This window comes from Lissotriton vulgaris, chromosome 5, assembly GCF_964263255.1.
Source record: "Lissotriton vulgaris chromosome 5, aLisVul1.2, whole genome shotgun sequence".
Classification (NCBI taxonomy): Eukaryota; Metazoa; Chordata; class Amphibia; order Caudata; family Salamandridae; genus Lissotriton; species Lissotriton vulgaris.
In genome coordinates this window covers 20,821,545-20,843,292 of record NC_141693.1, presented here as the reverse complement: position 1 = coordinate 20,843,292, position 21,748 = coordinate 20,821,545, and the positions used below count along the sequence as shown (strand labels likewise).

At 50.2% G+C, this 21,748-nt stretch overlaps 1 protein-coding gene across 3 annotated transcripts in view; it reads left to right on the top strand.

Annotated features, from left to right (window-relative positions):
• TAP1 (transporter 1, ATP binding cassette subfamily B member) overlaps nt 1-14,622 on the top strand; it is a 114,250-nt gene extending 99,628 nt beyond the window's left edge. For 2 of the 3 annotated variants that reach the window (XM_086920690.1, XM_086920691.1), the window contains exons 11-12: nt 5,935-6,071; nt 12,953-14,622. In XM_086920690.1, the coding sequence (XP_086776816.1) occupies nt 5,935-6,071; nt 12,953-13,186 (371 nt within the window). In that variant the 3' untranslated portion in view covers nt 13,187-14,622. The remainder of the gene's footprint in view (nt 1-5,934; nt 6,072-12,952) is intronic. The other variant, XR_015295836.1, reaches the window with a different exon arrangement.
• Nucleotides 14,623-21,748: the final 7,126 nt, after the last annotated feature.

Genomic DNA, 21,748 nt, shown 5'->3' with positions numbered 1-21,748 from the left:
ATGCTGACGGAATGTGGAAGGACCCTGTGCATGCCCGTATTTTAACTCCAAGGGTTTGATAAAAAATATAAACCATCCGACCCATTTTTATTATGGGACAATTATCTCTGGATTTGCTAGTGGTTTCTAATGCTTGTAAGAGAGCAAACTCACAGACCTCTGCTGATGCACCTCCCCCAGACAAGGAGTCTAAACTAATTGATGCATCCGTTAAAAGGGTGGCTGCTTAAGCCCCTAAACACTGGCGCATTGCAAACACACAGAGCCTACTAGATAGGGATGACAGGACGCACTGGAACGAGATGGAACAAATACTTCAATATCTCCCAAATGAACACAAAATTAAAGCACAACAGTGAGTGCAGGAGGGTAAACTAATTTCTAACTCTTCCATTAGATGCACTTTAGACGTTGCGTACACAGCAGCAAGTGGAATTAATACCAGCGTTCTCCTAAGAAGACATGCCTGGCTCAGGATTTCAGGGTTTAAACCTGAAGTTCAGCAGTCCATTTTAAACAGTCCTTTTGGCAAACAACATCTGTTTGGCCCTCAAGTCGATGAGGCTTTAGAAAAAATGAAGAAAGATACCGAAGTGATGAAGTCCATGGGAGCGCTCCAGTCCCCATCAAATAGAGGCTCTTTTTTCGCCGCTCATCTTATAGAGGAGGGTCCAAAGCCACATCATCAGACCCTAATGCTTCCTCTTTTAAAAGCAACACACAACCCTCACCCTCTAGAGGTTTTTATAGAGGAGGGTACAGAGGAAACCACTCCAAGGGTAGGGGTAAAGGCGCCACAGCGCGTAACCCCCTACTCCCAACAAACAGTGACTTGCCTCCAAATATTCCAACTCGCACTCACAAACTCTCGTTAGAGCACCTACAGCTACTCAAAAAAGAGGTGCAATCTCTCTTGACAAAGGGAGCCATAGAACCATTTCCGTTACATTAACAGGGTTCAGGGGTTACTCTCTGTACTTTATAATCCCCAAAAAAGAACGGTTCAACTTTGGATCTAAGAGAGTCAAAACATTACCACATGGTAACACTTCTGCAACTACTTCTACGGCTGCAATAAGGTGATTTTATGTCCAAACTAGGCTTTAAAGACACATATTTTCTCATTCCGAGCCACCCAGATCATCGCAAATATCTCATATTTGTGATAGCAGGTAAACACTATTAGCTCAAAGTACTTCCATTCGGAGTAACTACTGCATTCAGAGTGTTCACAAATTGTCTAGCAGTAGTGGCAGTTCATCTCAGAAGACAACAAATTCACGTCTTCCCATATCTAGACAATTGTCTCGTCAAAGCCAGCACACACCAAAAGTGTTTGCAACACACTCAGACTACATTAGACCTACTCCACCAATTGGGTTTCACAGTCAATACACAAAAGTCTCATCTTCAGCCTTCGCAGATACAGTCCTATATGGGAGCGACTCTCAACACTCACACAGCTCTAGCCTCTCTCAATGCTGCCAGAATTCGAAATATTCAAACTCTGTTATTACAGTTTCAGGCCAACCAATTCCTACCAGCCAGAATCTTCATGCAGCTGCTAGGAATGATGGCATCATGCATCGCAATCGTGCCTCATGCAAGACTGCACATGCGTCTCCTACAAGAATGCTTAGCACGTCAGTGGAATCAGTCACAGGGTCAATTAACAGATTGAGTGTTGGTAGACAGCCGCACCCTTCACACTCTGCAGTGGTGAAAAACACAAAAACTATCAAAAGGGTGGCCCTCCATCGACCCTATTCCACAAGTCGTACTAAGAGCAGACGCATCTCTCACATGTTGGGGCGCCCATCTCCACAACTACACAATTCAAGGGCTCTGGGGCAACAAACACAAACATCTTCACATCAACTACCTAGAACTGCGAGCACTATTTCTAGCGCTGAAAGCCTTTCAGTCTCACCTCACGGGCACAGTTGTCCTCGTCCTCACAGACAACATGACAGCCATGCACTATGTAAAAGAACGGGGGGAGACACTCTCTACAACTGTCATGCCGCTCTCAGACCATTTGGCGTTGGGCAATCCATCACAGGATTTATCTTCTGGCAGAACACCTTCCAGGGGTAAACAACCAGATTGCAGACCTCCTCAGCAGAAGGAGGCCGCAAATACACGAGTGGGAACTTCATCCCCAAGTTCTCCTTCCATACTTTCAGAAATGGGGATTCCCACCAATAGATCTGTTTGCCACAGTGGACAATACAAAATGCCCAAACTTTGCCTCCAGGTTCCTACACCTTCTATCCAAAGGCAATGCCCTATGGATGAACTGGTCAGGGATATTTGCCTCTCTTCCTGTTTCTGATTCGGAAGCTCAGGCAAACATTGCTCACACTCATTTTGATGGCTTCGACATGGGCCCGTCAACGATGGTTCACCACACTCTTTGCACTATCAGTGGTTCCACATCAAAAGCTGCATCTCACCTCCAGACTTCTCCCTCATTGAGAAATTAGGGCCCCAATCCCCAAGGAGATCAACCTAGCGATTTGTATCCTGAAGTCGTAGAGTTTGGATACTTAAATTTATCAACAGATTGTTTGACTATTCTTAAAGAAGCAAGAAAGCCTGTCACCAGAGCTTGTTATGCAGCTAAATGGAAACGATTTGTTGTCTTTTGTTACTACAACAAAATGAATCCTCTAGATGCTTTTGTACAAAACATCATTTGTTACTTTTTGCAACTACAGCAAAATGGTGTAGCCTACACATCTATTCGATTGTACCTTGCATCGGTAGCCGCATATTTGCAAAATAGACAACATTTATCTTTATTCAGATTTCCTGTAATTAAAGCCTTTATGGAAGGCCTAAAGAGAGTTACCACCCAGAATACTTCCTGCACCAATGTGGAATCTCACCGTTGTGCTTACAAGACTCATGGGTCCACCCTTTGAACCATTATAAAATTGTCCTTTACAGTTCCTTTCATGCAAGGTTGCCTTCTTCATTGCAATCACTTCATTAAGGAGAGTGGGTGAGCTACAGGCATTAACCTTAGCAGAACCCTTCTTTCAACTCCACCAAGAAAGGGTAGTTTCTGCTTTTCATCTTGCCCAATCAGTTGAGTTACCTGTGTTCTTCCCTCAACCTGATTTAGTAGCCCAAAGAGCTCTTCACACACTTGATGTCAGAAGAGCACTATTGTACTATATTGAAAGGCAAAAGATTTTCGCAAAACAAAGCAACTGTTTCTTGCACTTTCTCCACCTCACAAGGGCAATACTATCTCTAAATCTGGTATTTCGAGATGGATTATTAAAGGCATTCAGACTTGCTATGCTTAAGCTAAAAGAACTTAATCTTTTCCTCCTAGCGCGCATTCCACTTACAAAATAGAAGCAACTCTGGCCTTTTTATGTAACATTCCTATAGCTGACATATGTGTGACAGCAACATGGTCCACACCACACACATTTACCAAACACTATTGTGTGGAAGTGTTAGCACGTAAACAAGCCAATGTAGGCCAAGCAGTGCTAAAGACACTTTTTCAGACAACTGCATCATCTACCAGTTAGCCACCATTTTGGGAGAATACTTCTATACAGTCTATGTAAATCATGTGTATCTACAGCACACATGCCTCAAACAGATTGTTACTTACCCAGTAAGCATCTGTTCTTGGCATGTAGAGTTGTAGATTCAGATCCGACCTCCCCGGGCACCTATAGATGCTGCAGTTCACCATATTTACATTACATACGCATGATTAGCTCTGTACTACTCTCACTCACACCATTCTCACCCTCTTGCGGGAAAACAATCGAACAATGGAGTCAAAGCCCATGTGCACTATCACCGAAACGAAGAGTCACCTTACCTGGAGACTGGAAAGAAAAACAACTTGCAGACATCCAGACCCAACACTAGATGGCAGGAGTATGCAAAGCATGTGAATCTACAGCTCTACATGCCAAGAACAGATGCTTACTGGGTAAGTAACATAATCCATTCTGCTCTGGGTACTATAGGTAAATTATTTTTTTGTTCTGATGGAAGTTTAGAAATTGGCTCATTAACAATAGCAGAATGCTCCATAAACCCTACCCAGTACCGGAGCAACTGAAAACCCACTGAACGAAAAGTCCCCAGAGTGAGGCGACTGACTCTACTCGGCATACTTGGCACAACTACTTTACAGGTCCTGCTCCAAGGATTCATTTTTATCCTGGGGTTAATTTTTAGTCTGTCTTGTGAGAAATTAAGTAATAAAATGTTAACATAGATATGCATGAATATTTTAGAATATTTTTTTATCCCCCACACACACAATATAATTTCAGTCATGTATGGCTGCTGTGAACCCTCACGATTTACAGTCGGATCTCTCCGGTAGATGTCATTTCTGACCACTACGTGTGTCATGGCGTTCCTCATCTCTGCATAGGGGGTGCTTAGCATGTCACTGCATAGATCCAATATCTGGATTTGGTGTTGGGAATCTCCAGGCTCCCTTGTACTCTGGTAAAAGTGTCGGATTACATGTTGTCCACTCGAGGCAGCAGCACAATGGCTGATCTGTCCCAGGACTCTTGAAAGGTGGGGCCCGAGAGGTGCCCCACTGTCTGCCCCCAGACAGAGCAGGGGTGTTGAGATTTAAAGGGTTGTATATTAAAGTTACACAGGGGATGTACCATACCTACACAAGGTGCGGGGCACTGGGGTTTGTACACACAGAGAGGGTGGAGGGTGTACACACAGCAGTTCTGGAGGTTATTGATACTAGAGGGCAAGAGCAACAAGAACAAGGGCAGGAGCTGCCTCGCTGCCATGGTGCTCACACTCTCAAGAACAAGCAACACCAAATTTCGAAGACCTGTTGGCACAGAAAAGAAACCTTGGATAAAACAGAGCCTCCTTTACCAGTTCGCAAAGATATGCAACAGGTAATTTAAAGTCCTGTGAAATACTCTGGTGAGGCTGAGATTAGACGCTTGACACTGCCCAGCCGAAGTCGAAGTCTTTTATGAAGCAGCACGGGACAAAGGCATCTGCCCTATAGATTATTTATTATGCTGGTGGAGGACAACATGGCAATGGGAGGGAGAGGCAACACGGAGGAAAGAAGCAAACAGTGGCCTGCGGGAGCAAACAACAGAGCCAGCTACAAAACATGCTCTCTGTAGAGTGGCTCTACAAAAACAAAACAAAATTGCCCGAAAAACCAACATACAGAGACAAAAGTGTAAGGGTACAAGTAATTGGGCTATGCTCCATGGGAGGGAACAGCCATGAAAAGGAGGGGCCTAAAGGGAAGAATAACCACATGCTAGCAAAGCTTTTTAAAGGACACTCGAAGAAACAAATGAAAAGCAATGGGCGAGCAGTAAGCCCACAAAGAATATACAACATGTTTCGAAGAGAAAGAGCAAGCACTGTGTAGCCGAGACCTAAACATACTGAGTGAAACTTGCTAAACTGGGATGCAAGGAAGTAATTGAACTGAGAGGCGCTAGGAATCCATGAACAATCCGGGAACACAAAGAGTATGGGGTGGTGTGGACCATTCCACAAGCAAGGAACTAGTGAGCTCACAGTGGTTGCACACAGAGGATGTCTTCTGTAAACGGGTGTGGGCTTGTCCACCAATCATATTAATACATATGTGTAGTATTCTGGTGAGTATTGTGGGCATGAATGAAAGAGCCTTGGTACCAAAGGTGCAACATCAGCTGAGCAGTGAGTTTCATTTCAACAGTAGGGGGAAGGGTTTGTAAACAGAGGGCTCTCCCTAGCACAGGAAGGTCCAAAGCATGTGTGCACCCGTGTTAGGACCCCCATGTGGGCACAACTTCCATATTTGCACAGAGTATCACAAGCTTGGAAACATTGTGCCCCATGTGTCCCCCGTTTACCTCTACATTTTTAGATATCTAATTCCTTCCTGTCCTTCTTCCACAGACGCTGGCGAGAGGGGAGGGAAGCTGTCAGGGGGCCAGAGGCAGAGAGTAGCCATCGCCAGGGCCCTGATGCGAGACCCCCAGATTCTCATCCTGGATGACGCCACAAGCTCGTTGGACCCGGAGACCGAGAACCAGGTGATTTGGTTGAACACTAATACAGTTCACTTTGGACATTAGTGCCTACGGGGGCAGCCCCCAGGGGGAGTTAATTTCCCAAAGTGAGGGGTGAACCTGGGAGTAATGGTGAGGTGTGGAAGCTATGGACAGCTGTGGACACTATGGGAGGCGTTGTGTAAGCTATGGGAGGAGCTGTGGAAGCTATGGGGAGCTGTGGAAGCGATCGAGACCTATGGAAGCTATGGGGAGCTGTCGAAGCTATGGGAGCGGTGGAAGCGATCTAGACCTATGGAAGCTATGGGAGGAGAGCTGTGGGAGCTATGGGTAGCTGTGGAAGCTATGGGAGGAGCTGTGGAAGCTATGGGAGCGGTGGAAGCGTTTGAGACCTATGGAAGCTATGGGAAGAGCTGTGAAAGCGACAGGGAGCTGTGGAAGCTATGGGGAGCTGTGGAAGCAATCGAGACCTATGGAAGCTATGGGGAGCTGTGGAAGCTATGGGAGGAGCTGTGGAAGCTATGGGAAGCTGTGGGAGGAGCTGTGGAAGCTATGGGCAGCTGTGGAAGCGATCAAGACCTATGGAAGCTTTGTGGAGCTGTGGAAGCTATGGGAGCGGTGGAAGCGATGGAGACCTATGGAAGCTATGGGAGGAGCTGTAGGAGCTATGGGGAGCTGTGGAAGCTATGGGAGGAGCTGTGGAAGCTATGGGAAGCTGTGGAAGCGTTTGAGACCTATGGAAGCTATGGGAGGATGTGTGGTAGCTATGGGGAGCTGTGGAAGCTATGAGAGAAGCTGTGGAAGCTATGAGGAGCTGGGAAGCTATGAGAGGCTGGGAAGCTATGAGAGAACGTGTGGAAGCTATGGGTAGCTGTGGAAGCTATGGGCAGAGCTGTGGAAGCTATGAGAGAAGCTGAGGAAGCTATGGGCAGAGCTGTATATAGTACTACATGTGGGTGTCAGTGCCAGGGCACTGCACAGCAATTCTGTCCTTCGGCTCAATGGAATATTCATATATCTATATATTGTACCGCTGGTCGGTACCTGTTCCTCTCTTGGGCCAACATACGTCACATTTAGGGTTCCAGGTTGCTCCATTTACACTGAACAGTGTTTGTTATTCAGTCCTGAGCTATTCTACCACCAATCATTGTCAAGTGTCTTAATCCAAATGGGTCAAGTTTAGAAAAGACTACACATCCCACAACGCACTGATTTGTTCAATGAAAACTACCAAGTTGGTATTGTCTATTACATGTGAGTTTAATCCTGGAGGGCGGGTGAGCACAAGACTTCCATGAGGTCAGGAGTAGCAAAGGGCATTACATACAGGCACGTGGTGGGTAGTAAAGATTGTGCTGTCCAATGAACACCAAGGTTAGATTTCAGTAATATTTTATCTATACCTATTCTGTTTACATGTAATATTATTATCTAACACAAAGGTGAAAACCTGGTAAGCCGTAGAATTCACCAGTGAAGAGGATAAGGCAATTCACCCTCTCCACCCCCCAAACACAGAATCCCCCTCCCCCCTCCCCACCTGCTGTGGTTTAGACACACAGCTGCAGCTTCACTCAGGTCCATGACTGCATGCTTCACACTTGTGTGAAGATATCAGACAGGGTGTAATCTTTTGTTATTTGTAAACAAGTTGTATAAACTCCCCCTCTCCAGATATGTCTTACCAGGCTGTGGAAACTTGTTCTTTATATTGTACAAATCGCAGTATCTTTCAATATTCAAGTAACCCAATGACATCTGAGATGATGCAGATAACACCATAGACTTCAATTCAACCCCCGTTGCGACCCCTGCCACCTTGCTTACGACCTCTGGCTGTTTGTCAGCCTTGGCAAGCGCTCTGGTGGCACTAAAGCAGCCCGTGTGCGCGGCGCTTGATTTCACTGCGGTGCTGAAGCTGCACCGGCAGAGACATCATGATGGCCTTCATGGGTGGGGAAAGAACTCGTCTCACTCCTCATTGCTATGGCGACCCCGGGTCGGGCCAGCCAGCGCAGTCCTTGATTTGATACATTGTATGTATCCGCGTAGGGCCTGGGTCAGGGGTAGTAGCCAATGGTGATGAGTTATAACCTGAGCGAATGAGCACGAAGCGCGGCTGAGAGTGACTGGAGAGTGACTAAGTGCACATACTGCAGCTAGGAGCACGTGTGTGTAAGTGCAAGCGCGCATCTGCTGCATATCCTACCCTAGCTGAGTACGTCACGTGGTGCCTGGTGCGGTACGTCTACCACCGTGTTTGGGACCGGGTCCCAGGGCTGTCAATCTGGTAGCGCGCGAATGTACTACCAATGAGGATGGGCCTGACAAAAATGATTTTCCAGCCCCTTCGGCAGAAAAAAATCTGTTGACGGTGCGGCCTCTGAGTCGGAGATGAGCCAGACTCGTGCCTGCTGCATGGATGTTGGGTGTCACTAGTCTCTAGAGTGACTGACTTCATTGTAAGTTCCGGAACAGACTCCCAGTCTTGACCGGGCCACGAGTGACTTGCTTCACTTAATTGTCATTCTCTGATTGAGTCGAACACTCTGACCTCAGGCGAGCTGTGGGGCAGGTTGCGTGGGAGTGAGACTGATTTATTTATTTAATTATTAATAAAGTTTTATATAGCGCGAACATGACCCTTGCTGGTATCATATCGCTTTACAATGCTCAAGACAACATGTATAAAAGTAACACTCAACTAGATTCTCGACTCTCCGACTCCCCTTGTGGTGGTGTCGGTCGTTATGACTCCTGTGAGCTGCGTGCCTTGGGCAAACCTCTAACAGAAGCCACAAGTAAAGTAAGAGTAGATCATCTGTTTTTGGAGTTGACACAAGACTTTCAAATGCCCTGCTGCAAAACTTCAGAAATGATTGCTAAAGAGCAGACATTTCAGGTTCAACCCTTCTAGTGGTCTAGCCATCATTTAGGTAATGTGAATAACACATTAATTGCCATTGTTTTATGTCAAACACTGCAACTGTGTAGTCACAGCCTGCGCCCGCCGGGCAGTGCTGGTGGACTGTCCAAGACATTGTCTATTTTGAACACCACCAAGGCCGGAATGGCCGGACTGGGCATCGGGCATTTACCTGGAAGGGTGGGGGGCAGGTTTTTTAGTGGGGCTGGTTTTGTAGCGGTGCAGTACTTTTAAAATCCCTGCAAAGTTCCTTGTATAGTCAGCAGTTTTTGGGCAACAATAAAAGTGTCAAGTATCACTTGCTGTCCACCAATTTGTTCTGTCATCAAGACTGGCAATTATCAGTACAGCAACTATTCTTTGTACCAGCCAGTACCCTATTCCCATATCGGTACCGTATCTGTGGCACTGTTCAAGACAATTCAAGATTTCCTATTAGCTGAGCATCAACTTACCCTCAAGTCAGTCTCTGCAAACTAGGATGCCCCAGTCACCACCAGACCCAGCTACTGCTCGTACCAGCAGATACAGTTCTAGATGGGAACAAGTGAACTCTTGGCCTCTTCCTCTCTGCCCAGTCTGTGCCTCCTTCGTTCCAAGGAAACCGAGCAGCAGCGTCTCTTCTTATCAGTAATGCAGAATCAACATGACAGACAGTACCAGCGTCCATGTGAGTGAAATGGGCACACATTTTCTTAACACTCTACAAACATGCAATACAGAACAGGCATATTATTTATCAACACAAGTACTGTACCAGTGATGCGCCTGCTGTCTGTAGAAGAAATTAATGATTGCAACCCTGGAAAGGTTCAGTGTCTCCACAGGTTTTGACCTATGTATACCACGTCATGGAAAGGAAGGTTGCTGGGAGAACTTGGCCTACAATAAATAGCACTCTTATCTACGTTCCAAGACTGAGATTTATTTAAACGGTTCACTTAGTTTCTAAAACAAATTATAAAGCGAACTTGTTTTGAACATTAAACTCCCATTAACCTACCCATTGTATAAGTTATTTGTTAGTGATAATGACTGATTTCATCTTGACTAGAATATTTCCCACTATTGTAGACTATTTGATAGGTTCTTAACTCCTTCCGTGCTCATGACGAGCTCAGCTCGTCATGAGGCACGCTCATCATGTGCTCATGACGAGCTGAGCCAATGCTACTTTATCTTAATTGTACACATGAAGATACTACCTGAAACAATGTGTTCACCTGCATTTTTTGTAGGATTTGAAGTATGTCTGTTTATAGGGAACTTCTCTTGTATCTGTAGAGATTTTCCAGCCTCTGTGTGTGATGTAAGTAACCAAAAGTTAGATGTATCACTTCCTGTGATAGCACCAAGCCAAAGGTCATGCAATGTCGCTTCCTTTAGTTTCATGGGGTCAAAAGGTCATGTGATGTCACTTCCTGTGATGGCCTCAGGTCAAATGCCTTGCAATGTCACTTCCTGTGACATCATCTTCTTGGGCCAAAGAGTAGGTGATGTCACTTCCTGTGATGTGACCAGATCAAAGTTTGTTTGATGTCACTGTTAGACCTGGCACCTTGGCGTGAGTCTCCCTTCCACTTTTTGCTGATGTGCCTCCGATGTTTTGCTGGTTTTCCGATACTCAGGGCACTGCGCCACGGCCGACCAGTGCCGCAGTGCAAGTGCTCCCTACTGTAAATTGTACATGCGATTGGTATCCATGATTGGTTCATTGGATTTACTGTTAGTCCCTAGTAAAGTGCACTAAGGAGTGCCGGGGCTTGTAGATGCCAATACTGCTAGTGGGCCTGCAGCGCTGGTTGCGCCACCCACCGAAGCAGCCGTAAAGATGTGTCTGGGGACTGCGACCGCAGAACCCGCGTGCAGTCTCGTACTGTCACGCTAGCTGGGCAAGTGCACCCACTTGCCAGCACCCGAACCTTCCCTTGACTACATATTAGTCACCCCTATGGTAGGCCTGCGGGCAGGGTGCGTTGTAGGTGTAAGGTAGGACAGGCCCTGATGTGTGTGGCATGTCCTAGTAGTGACTTACAACCAAAATCGTATTTCACTATTGAAGGCTACCTGCTTCCATTAGGCCAGACTGAGCTGCTGGAATTATTACACCCTATAATCCCAGCAGGCTCAAGGAGCATGGTAGCGAGTCGTGTTTAGTATGCCTGAACTCAGGATGATAAAATATTTCTTGTAGTCAAGTTTATTTTAGTATCCTGGGTTTGCAAATGCTACTTTTAGAAAGTTAGCATTTGCTTGCCTAACCATTTCAGCCCGCCTCTGCTGGTATGTGTATCTGACTGTCTGGGATGTGTGAGTGACAGGGCTGGGGGGATGACAGGTGGTGAATGCGCAGATTACACCTTAGTGGGAGGTAGGAGTGGCTCTTGACTCTGAATCTTGCTGTGCTCTGCCACCACAATGCTGGCTCCACCCTCCTGGGGAGCGACTGATGACTCAGCCGACACCTGGCCCAGGAAGGGCGAAGCCCCCATCAACAAGGTACTCTGGCTGCCCCTGTCCACACAATGGTGGCTCCACCTCCTGTGGGGCGTCTGATGCGCCTGCCCCTCACACTGAAAGCAGAAGCCGGAGTACACCCTCCAGAGTACTCAAGGACTGAAAGTGGCTATGCAAAGGCCCCCCTGGCCTGCGAGAACAAAAGAAATGCCCTATAAAAGAAGGAGCCCTGCTCCTTGAAAGTTAGATCCAGTTTGGGCTACAGAAGGAACTCTGCCCGACGAGAAGGACCGTGAGGGACAAGGAAGAGTGCTGGCTCTTGCCTGTGTCTAGGTGCCTTGCTGCCGAAGGAGAGGAAAGGAAAGACTACGAGAAGACTTTTGCTTTACAAGACTTTGTGCCAAACTCTGCTGAGAGATCTCCAAGGGCTTGCTCTGAACTTGCCCCCTGACCAGCGCCCCAGGACCAGTGGGCGCTACACTCTGCAAGAAAGCGACTGTGGGTGCTGCTTATCGCCGCAGTACCGACGGAGGAATCTCCTCCAAGGCAACGACATTCACCTGACCACCGTGACCGGGGCCCAAAGCAAACGCGAAAGCAAAGCGAGGTCCAGCCGCCGCTGGACCGAACACCGTGACCGCAACTGCACCGGGAGCCCGAGAGCAAAGCGAAGGAGGACCCGTCCGGTCCGAGCTCTCGAGTTGGCTGCGCCACGAGCAGTCAATCCACTTGCGAGGACAGACAGTTGCCCTGTGAGAGTCCGCTGGGTCGGTACTGGCCCGACAGCTCAGCTGTGAGCGCACAGCTGCACCGGCACTTGGCTGGGTACGTCCTGCACTTGGGGAGCGTACTGCCACTTGCCGCCACCGCACAGCCGCCGCCTACAGGGACGGAGCGAACGACGAAGAAAGGACCCTGCCGCCACAGAACACCGCTGCCCCGGATGACCCGTGACCTGCTCGGCTGAGAGCCGCAACGATCAGCGACCCCGGGAAGGCAACGCGACGTGGGACAGATCCCTTGGAAGCCGTCCGCTCCACAAGAACTTTGTTGAACCGGCCAGAAGGCACGAAAGAACACTTATTGCTCGAAAGAACTGTGGCAACCTGAACTAAGTAACTTGGAACCGCTATTTCAAAGTCTAATAACTGCATTCACTTACCTGCTTGAAGTTTATATAAAGAGATATATTTTCAACGAATACAGTTTGGTCTCATTGTGTGGTGGGTTGGTTGTGACGGTGTAATATTGCAGGTGTTTATCCCTATGTGCCCCAAAGATTAGCCTACGACTGCTTAAGCCACACTACCTAGAGGGTAAGCAGAGGTTGTCTGGAAGGTAACCCTCAGCCCTGACGAGGAAGAGAGAGTCCCTGCTTGTCGCTAGTGTCGCCACTGCGCCAACTAGAGCCTCCCCCTTCCTACAGTCACTTACTGTGACATCAGGCATGGGCCACAGGTTGTTGACAGAGTGAAGGGATTTGAACCCCTGCATAACATTTTTCGTCTTGTTCTCTCAGGTGCAGAACACCATCTACAGCCGTGAGCGGAAGAGGACGGTGCTGGTCATCACGCACCGGCTCAGCACGGTGGAGCGAGCCGACAACATCCTGGTGATGGCGGGAGGTGAGATCAGGGAGCGGGGGACACACAAGGAGCTGCTGGCCAGGAAGGGCTTGTACGAAGACCTGCTCCGGAAACAGCTTCATGGCTCCAACCAGGCCTCAGCGGATGGACAAGACGCGAGCACCTAGCGCACAACTGCGCCTTGTAACTGACTCCAGGCGCTGTAATCACTGCACAAGTACTGGTGAAAATGACTGTGGTGAGGTTTCACTACAGAGCACAAGAACCACCCAAGAAGGCTCAGACTTGTTGTTTTATAATGTTATGAAAAAATACCTTTTTTCAATTGAAAAACTTTGATGGTCTTTATTTTGATATTTGGTGCCAGTGAGGGACTGTTATTTAGATCGCGTGCCTTGAATGTTTCCAATTTCTCTCAAAATAAACATATGTTTGCCACAAGAAAGTACTGAAATGAAAGCCCCCCCTGGAAGGGCTCGAACCTGGCACTTGTAATGGGCAGCTGGTGTCCAGGGGGAGAAGCAGGGTGCCTCGTGCCCAGGCACAACCGACAGAGGTGCAACAGGGCTGCCACCTGGACAGTATTTTACAAGCCTGGCCTCTGTTTTTTAAAATTTGAAAGAACTGTGAAATCTGGTACATTTTCTCTTTTGAAGTATACTCCCAAAAGAGTCACCTCATGAAGAAGAAATCTCTTAAAAGTATTTGAAAGCTGTGGAAAGCAAAAACAGGTAACTGGGTTCACAATAAATATTGAGAATATTAGGCAACTTAGGGGCATATAATTCTATCGCCCTATGAGCAAGCTGTCACTAACAGCAGTTAGCGTCAGCTTTTAGGTGATAGCGAGCGGTTTGGGGCCCGCTTTGCATGTTAGCGATATTTATCGCTATTGACATGCAAAGTGGGCGTACCCAAACTGTTAGCGACTGAAAACAGTCGCTAACATCGCTATCGCCTATTAGCAAGGCAGGCCTAGCGATGGAAATATTCGCGCTAAGTGCGAATATCTCCAAATACTAACACCTGCCCAGACCAGTTCTTAGCCATGTTACCCAATGGGAGGTGGATAACATGGCTAAGAGCATTTCATCGCTAATGCGTGAATATCGCTGTATTCTCAGCGATATTCACGCATTTCGCCGCTTTTGCCGGCAAATGTATCACTTTGGAGATAAACGTTGCTAATAGCACGTTATCTCAGCGATAAATTCCAGCGATGCTCAGCGATAAAAAAATCATCGCTAAGCCTATTTAGCGATAAATATCGCTACTTGTCGGTAATATGCCCCTTAGTTCTCACCTTCAGTTTTGGGCCTGAGCAGAATTGTAAAACGTAAAGAAGTGGTCTGTATTTGTTTCTGAGATGCGGCAGCCCTATAGCATAAAAAGCGGTTCCCGCTCACCTCTGGTGATATTTCACGTACACACTTTCTGCTTCTATAGAAGTTGTTGCTCTGAGACTATGAATCAGTCAATTAAACCTGACGTTTTTTCTTGTGGAGCAAAGAGTGTTTCCTGGTGTTCGTTTTGCTTTTAATTGATAATGTTATACGTATTTTAAAGGCTTTTTGTTATACTATTAAATTGTTTTCTTTAAAAAGAGATATTTGTGTACAAATGTGGTTGTCTTCCATGCTCCTAGATGACAGCTGAGTCAGAGAGTAAAATATGGGTTCAGAGTGGTCCAAGATCACACAGAGAGCCAACTGATGACCAGCGGACTTGTGATAGATGCAGGTGCACAACTGTCCTCGTGCTGAGATGCACTTGTGAAAGCAGAATTTGGTCACACCCAAGAATTTGGCCGCTGGTGCACGGTCTGTGCCTGTGGCTGCCTGTGGCTGCTGGTGCATGGTCTGTGTCTGTGGCTGCCTGTGGCTGATGGTGTACGGTCTGTGTCTGTGGCTGCCTGTGGCTGCTGGTGCACGGTCTGTGTCTGTGGCTGCTGGTGCACAGTCTGTGCCTGTGGCTGCTGGTGCACGGTCTGTGTCTGTGGCTGTCTGTGGCTGCTGGTGCACGGTCTGTGTCTGTGCCTGCCTGTGGCTGCTGGTGCAAGGTCTGTGTCTGTGGCTGTCTGTGGCTGCTGGTGCACGGTCTGTGTCTGTGCCTGTCTGTGGCTGCTGGTGCACGGTCTATGTCTGTGTCTGTCTGTGGCTGCTGGTGCACGGTCTGTGCCTGTGCCTGCCTGTGGCTGCTGGTGCATGGTCTGTGTCTGTGCCTGCCTGTGGCTGCTGGTGCATGGTCTGTGTCTGTGCCTGCCTGCGGCTGCTGGTGCACGGTCTGTGTCTGTGCCTGCCTGTGGCTGCTGGTGCACGGTCTGTGTCTGAGGCTGTCTGTGGCTGCTGGTGCACGGTCTGTGTCTTTGCCTGTCTGTGGCTGCTGGTGCACGGTCTGTGCCTGTGGCTGCCTGTGGCTGCTGGTGCACGGTCTGTGTCTTTGCCTGCCTGTGGCTGCTGGTGCACGGTCTGTGTCTGTCGCTGCCTGTGGCTGCTGGTGCACGGTCTGTGTCTGTGGCTGCTGGTGCACAGTCTGTGCCTGTGGCTGCTGGTGCAAGGTCTGTGTCTGTGGCTGTCTGTGGCTGCTGGTGCACGGTCTGTGTCTGTGGCTGCTGGTGCACGGTCTCTGTCTGTGGCTGCTGGTGTACGTGCTGTGTCTCTGTGGCTGCCTGTGGCTGCTGGTGCACGGTCTGTGCCTGCCTGTGGCTGCTGGTGCATGTGCTTTGTCTCTGTGGCTGCCTGTGGCTGCTGGTGCACGGTCTGTGTCTGTGGCTGCTGGTGCACGGTCTGTGTCTGTGGCTACCTGTGGCTGCTGGTGCACGGTCTGTGTCTGCCTGTGGCTGCTGGTGCATGGTCTGTGTCTGTGGCTGCTGGTGCACGGTCTGTGTCTGTGGCTACCTGTGGCTGCTGGTGCACGGTCTGTGTCTGTGGCTACCTGTGGCTGCTGGTGCACGGTCTGTGTCTGTGGCTCCTGGTGCATGGTCTGTGTCTGTGGCTGCCTGTGGCTGCTGGTGCATGGTGTGTGTCTGTGCCTGCCCATGCTGTGTCTCTGTGGCTGCCTGTGGCTGCTGGTGCACGGTCTGTGTCTGTGGCTGCTGGTGCACGTGCTGTTTCTTTGTGGCTGCCTGTGGCTGCTGGTGCACGGTCTGTGTCTATGGCTGCTGGTGCACGTGCTGTGTTTCTGTGGCTGCCTGTGTCTTCTGGTGCACGGTCTGTGTCTGTGGCTGCCTGTGGCTGCTGGTGCATGGTCTGTGTCTGTGCCTGCCCATGCTGTGTCTCTGTGGCTGCCTGTGGCTGCTGGTGCACGGTCTGTGTCTGTGGCTGCTGGTGCACATGCTGTTTCTCTGGCTGCCTGTGGCTGCTGGTGCACAGTCTTTGTCTGTGGCTGCTGTTGCATGTGCTGTGTCTCTGTGGCTGCCTGTGGCTGCTGGTGCACGGTCTGTGTCTGTGGCTGCTGGTGCACGTGCTGTTTCTTTGTGGCTGCCTGTGGCTGCTGGTGCACGGTCTGTGTCTATGGCTGCTGGTGCACGTGCTGTGTTTCTGTGGCTGCCTGTGTCTTCTGGTGCACGGTCTGTGTCTGTGGCTGCCTGTGGCTGCTGGTGCATGGTCTGTGTCTGTGCCTGCCCATGCTGTGTCTCTGTGGCTGCCTGTGGCTGCTGGTGCACGGTCTGTGTCTGTGGCTGCTGGTGCACATGCTGTTTCTCTGGCTTCCTGTGGCTGCTGGTGCACAGTCTGTGTCTGTGGCTGCTGTTGCATGTGCTGTGTGTCTGTGGCTGCCTGTGGCTGCTGGTGCACGGTCTGTGTCTGTGGCTGCTGGTGCACGTGCTGTGTCTCTGTGGCTGCCTGTGGCTGCTGGTGCACGGTCTGCGTCTGTGGCTGCTGTTGCACGTGCTGTGTCTCTGTGCCTGGCTGTGGCTGCTGGTGCATCGTCTGTGTTTGTGGCTGCCAGTGGCTGCTAGTGGGTGTGATGTCTCCTCCATCTTGGCCTGCTTGTGGCTGCTGCTGCACGTGCTGTGTCTGCTGCTGCACGTGCTGTGTCTGTGGCTGCTGGTGCCTGTGAGGTCTCCTCCATCTTAGCCTGCTTGTGGCTGCTGCCGCACATTCTGTTGCTGTGGCTGCTGGTGCATGTGCTGTGTCTCTGTGGCTCCTGGTGCCTGTCATGTCTCTGCCATCTTGGCCTGCTTGTGGGTGACCGCGACCTCTATTTGTCCTGAATCTTGGGCTCTCAGGTTTACAGCTGTTTCCATTATGTGTACATGGGATGAGCACCCAGTGTTCTCAGACAGTCTAAGCTGGGGAGCCCCCCCTATTCTCTGCTGGAACAGGAACCAGATACAATGTAGTTGCTGACGTCACGAGCACCCCAGTCCTGGGTATGCTCTATGTACCGTTCTCAGTGCAGGCAGGTGGTGACGTTTGTGTGCGCGTGCACGCTGAGCCCACGTACAGGCGCACCGATAGCAAGCCACGCAGACTGTGTGGATGTACCATGCGGCCGGAGGTTTTAAGCCAGGATTCATCGGTGCTTAACTTGAGCCGGTGGTTGCCAGTGGGGGAGGGGCACTGGCACTCATTTTTGGGGACTTGCACTTATTTCTCCTCAGCAAGCTTTGATCCAGAGCAAGCAAGTGAAAACACAAGGGGGGGGGGGACAAGGAAGAGAAAGAAGAAAAGAACTGTAGCAAAGGGAGAAAGCAAGGATTAAAAAGAGCCCGCAAGAATAAAATAAACAAGCATTTGCAATGCAACAGTCTTGCCTTTGCAAAAGTTAGAGCTATTGGCATTGTAAATGACAACATTTGTATTTATGTGTTGGTTTTGAAAACAGATAAATAAATGGCATTGTCATTTACAATGCCAATAGCTTAATCTCTCGCAAATGCGAAACCTATTGCATTTGCACACACACACACAGAGCCACACACACACAGAGCCACACACACAGAGCCACACACACAGAGCCACACACACAGAGCCACACACACACACAGAACCACACACACACAGAGCCACACACAGAGCCACACACATACACAGAGCCACAAACACACACACAGAGCAACACACACAGAGCCGCACACACACACACAGCCACACACACACACAGAGCCACACACACAGCCACACACACACAGCCACACACACAGAGCCACACACACAGAGCCACACACACACAGAGCCACACACACAGAGCCACACACACACACAGCCACACACACACAACCACAGACCCACACCCACACACAGAGCCACACACACACAGAGCCACACACACACACACACAGAGGCACAAACACACACAGAGCCACACACACACACACACAGAGCCACACACACCGAGCCACACACACACACAGCCACACACTCACACAGCCACACACACACACACAGCCACACACACACACAGAGCCACACACACAGAGCCATACACACACAGAGCCACAAACACACACACTGAGCCACACACACACACAGAGCCACACACACACAGAGCCACACACAGACAGCCACACACACACACAGCCACACACACACACAGCCACACACACACAGAGCCACACACACACGGCCACACACACAGAGCCACACACACACAGAGCCACACACACACAGCCACAGAGCCACACACACACACACAGAGCCACACACACAGAGGCACACACACAGAGCCACACACACAGAGCCACACACACACACAGAGCCACAAACACACACACAGAGCCACACACACACAGAGCCACACACACACACAGAGCCACACACACAGAGCCACACACACACAGAGCCACACACACACACAGAGCCACACACACATCCACACACACAGAGCCACACACACACAGAGCCACACACACACAGCCACACACACACAGCCACACACACACAGCCACAGAGCCACACACACACACAGAGCGACACACAGACACAGAGCCACACACACTCACACAGAGCCACACACACACACAGAGCCACACACACACATATCCTCATACACACAGAGCCACACACACACACAGCCACACACACACACAGAGCCACACACACACACAGAGCCACACATACACACAGAGCCACAAACACACAGCCACACACATACAGCCACACACACACAGCCACACACACACAGCCACACACACAGCCACACACACAGAGCCACACACACACACACAGAGCCACACCCACACACAGAGCCACACACACACACAGAGCCACACACACACACAGAGCTACACACAGAGCCACACACACAGAGCCATACACACACACAGAGCCACAAACACACACACAGAGCCACACACACACAGAGCCACACACACACACAGAGCCACACACACAGAGCCACACACACACAGAGCCACACACACACACAGAGCCACACACACAGAGCCACACACACACAGAGCCACACACACACAGCCACACACACACAGCCACAGAGCCACACACACACACACAGAGCGACACACAGACACAGAGCCACACACACACAGCCACACACACACACACAGAGCCACACACACACACAGAGCCACACACACACACAGAGCCACACACACAGATCCACATACACACAGAGCCACACACACACACAGAGCCACACTCACACAAAGCCACCCACACAGCCACACACACACATACAGAGCCACACACACACACACAGAGCCACACACAAACACACACACACAGAGCCACACACATACACAGAGCCACACACGCACACACACAGAGCCACACACACACACAGAGCCACACACACACACAGAGCCAAACACACACACAGAGCCACACACACACACACAGAGCCACACACACACACAGAGCCACACACACACAGAGCCACACACAGAGCCACACACACAGAGCCATACACACACACAGAGTCAGAAAACACACACACAGAGCCACACACACACACAGAGCCACACACACACACAGAGCCACACACACACACAGAGCCACACACACACAGACAGAGCCCCACACACACACACACACAGAGAGCCACACACACACACAAAGCCACACACAGAGCCACACACACACAGATCCACACACACAGCCACACACACACACACACAGAGACACACACACACAGAGCCACACACACACACAGAGCCACACACACACACACAGAGCCACACACACACACACAGAGTCACACACACACACACACACAGAGCCACACACACACACACACAGAGCCACACACACACACACAGAGCCACACACACACACACAGAGCCACACACACACAGAGATCCTCATACACACAGAGCCACACACAGATCCACACACACACACAGAGCCACACACACACACAGATCCACACACACACAGAGCCACACACACACAGAGCCACACACCCATACAGAGCCACACACACGCACATACAGAGCCACACATACACACACAGAGACACGCACACAGAGCCACACTCACACAAAGCCACACACACAGCCACACACACACACAGAGCCACACACACACACACAGAGCCACACACACACACAGGGGCTCCCTGGGACGTGGCACAGCTGAGGCTCTGACACAAGCAGCACATCTGCTTTTAGGATTTATAATATGGTGTAAAGTGGTGGCAAACGCGTGTGATATTTTGTAAGTTGCAAGAGGATGGGCGTGAGAATGATGTGATCTGGGTCAACAGCAGATACTGAAAACGAGATATTTTATTTTTTGGGTGCATACACTTAATGAAGCAGATGTGGTTCTAAAGCCATGGCATACTTTTTCAATTCACCCTCCAAGCCCCAAAACAATGGTGATGGCCCTCTGATTGTTATTAATGCAATCACCGCCATCAAACCTCCACTCCCACCCTTGACACAACACAAGCAGCTGGTACTGAAGGAGGACCAATACTTCAGAGTTACCCCCCCCCCCACCACGCAGGTACCACAAACATTCATCTATGGTGGCGATGAAGGTGGTGTTGAAGGCATCATTGGAGAAGCGGAAGAGCACGCAGGTCTGCCGTGAATGGACTGGAGCGGAGGGAGGGCGGGGGAGCAGAGGAGCCTGAGTGCTGTGCAGCGGGGATGGGGAGTGCTGCTAATCCTCTGGGACCTCTCCCGGGACTGGCCGATTAGCTTTAATTTAGAAACCAATTAGAGCTGCCCTCGCCCCCCGGGGAGACGGTGAGATATTCCGGGAAGAGTCCTCCGGAGCATGGAGCTGCCAGGCTGGGTCAGCCCCCCCGCTTCCAACACGGGGCGCACAGGAGAGCTTCGTGACACTTTCAAAGACTTAATCCTGGAAATAGAAGCGATCAGCATGTGCTCCCGGGCGTTGCAGCCCCTCCCTGTAACCAGATCCCAGGACGGGGCGATCGCAGAGACAAGTATTTCATGTGCCCGCTCGGGAGCGCGTCCCCCCCGATGCTGCCGGAGCGGGCTGTCCGTGGAAGTCAGCCGGCTGGGATCTGTACCCAGAGGTCCCCGGGACCCCGTCTTCCTCGCCGATCTCCTCTGCCCGATACCCTGGTCTGGCAGGATCCACCTCGCACAGCTGAGGATCTGTGGGAAGAAACTCCTGCAGCCTGTGAAGCGGGCGCAGGGACTGACAAGCGGCCATGGCCAGACGCACAAATATGGTAATGAGCCGAATGTTGACAAAGTAGTGGCATGGGGTGTGCGAGCTGATAGTGGGGGGCGAGCAGTCCCGGCAGCGGGTCCAGGCACAGCTGCGAGACAGGGCGTCTCGTGAGCCTAC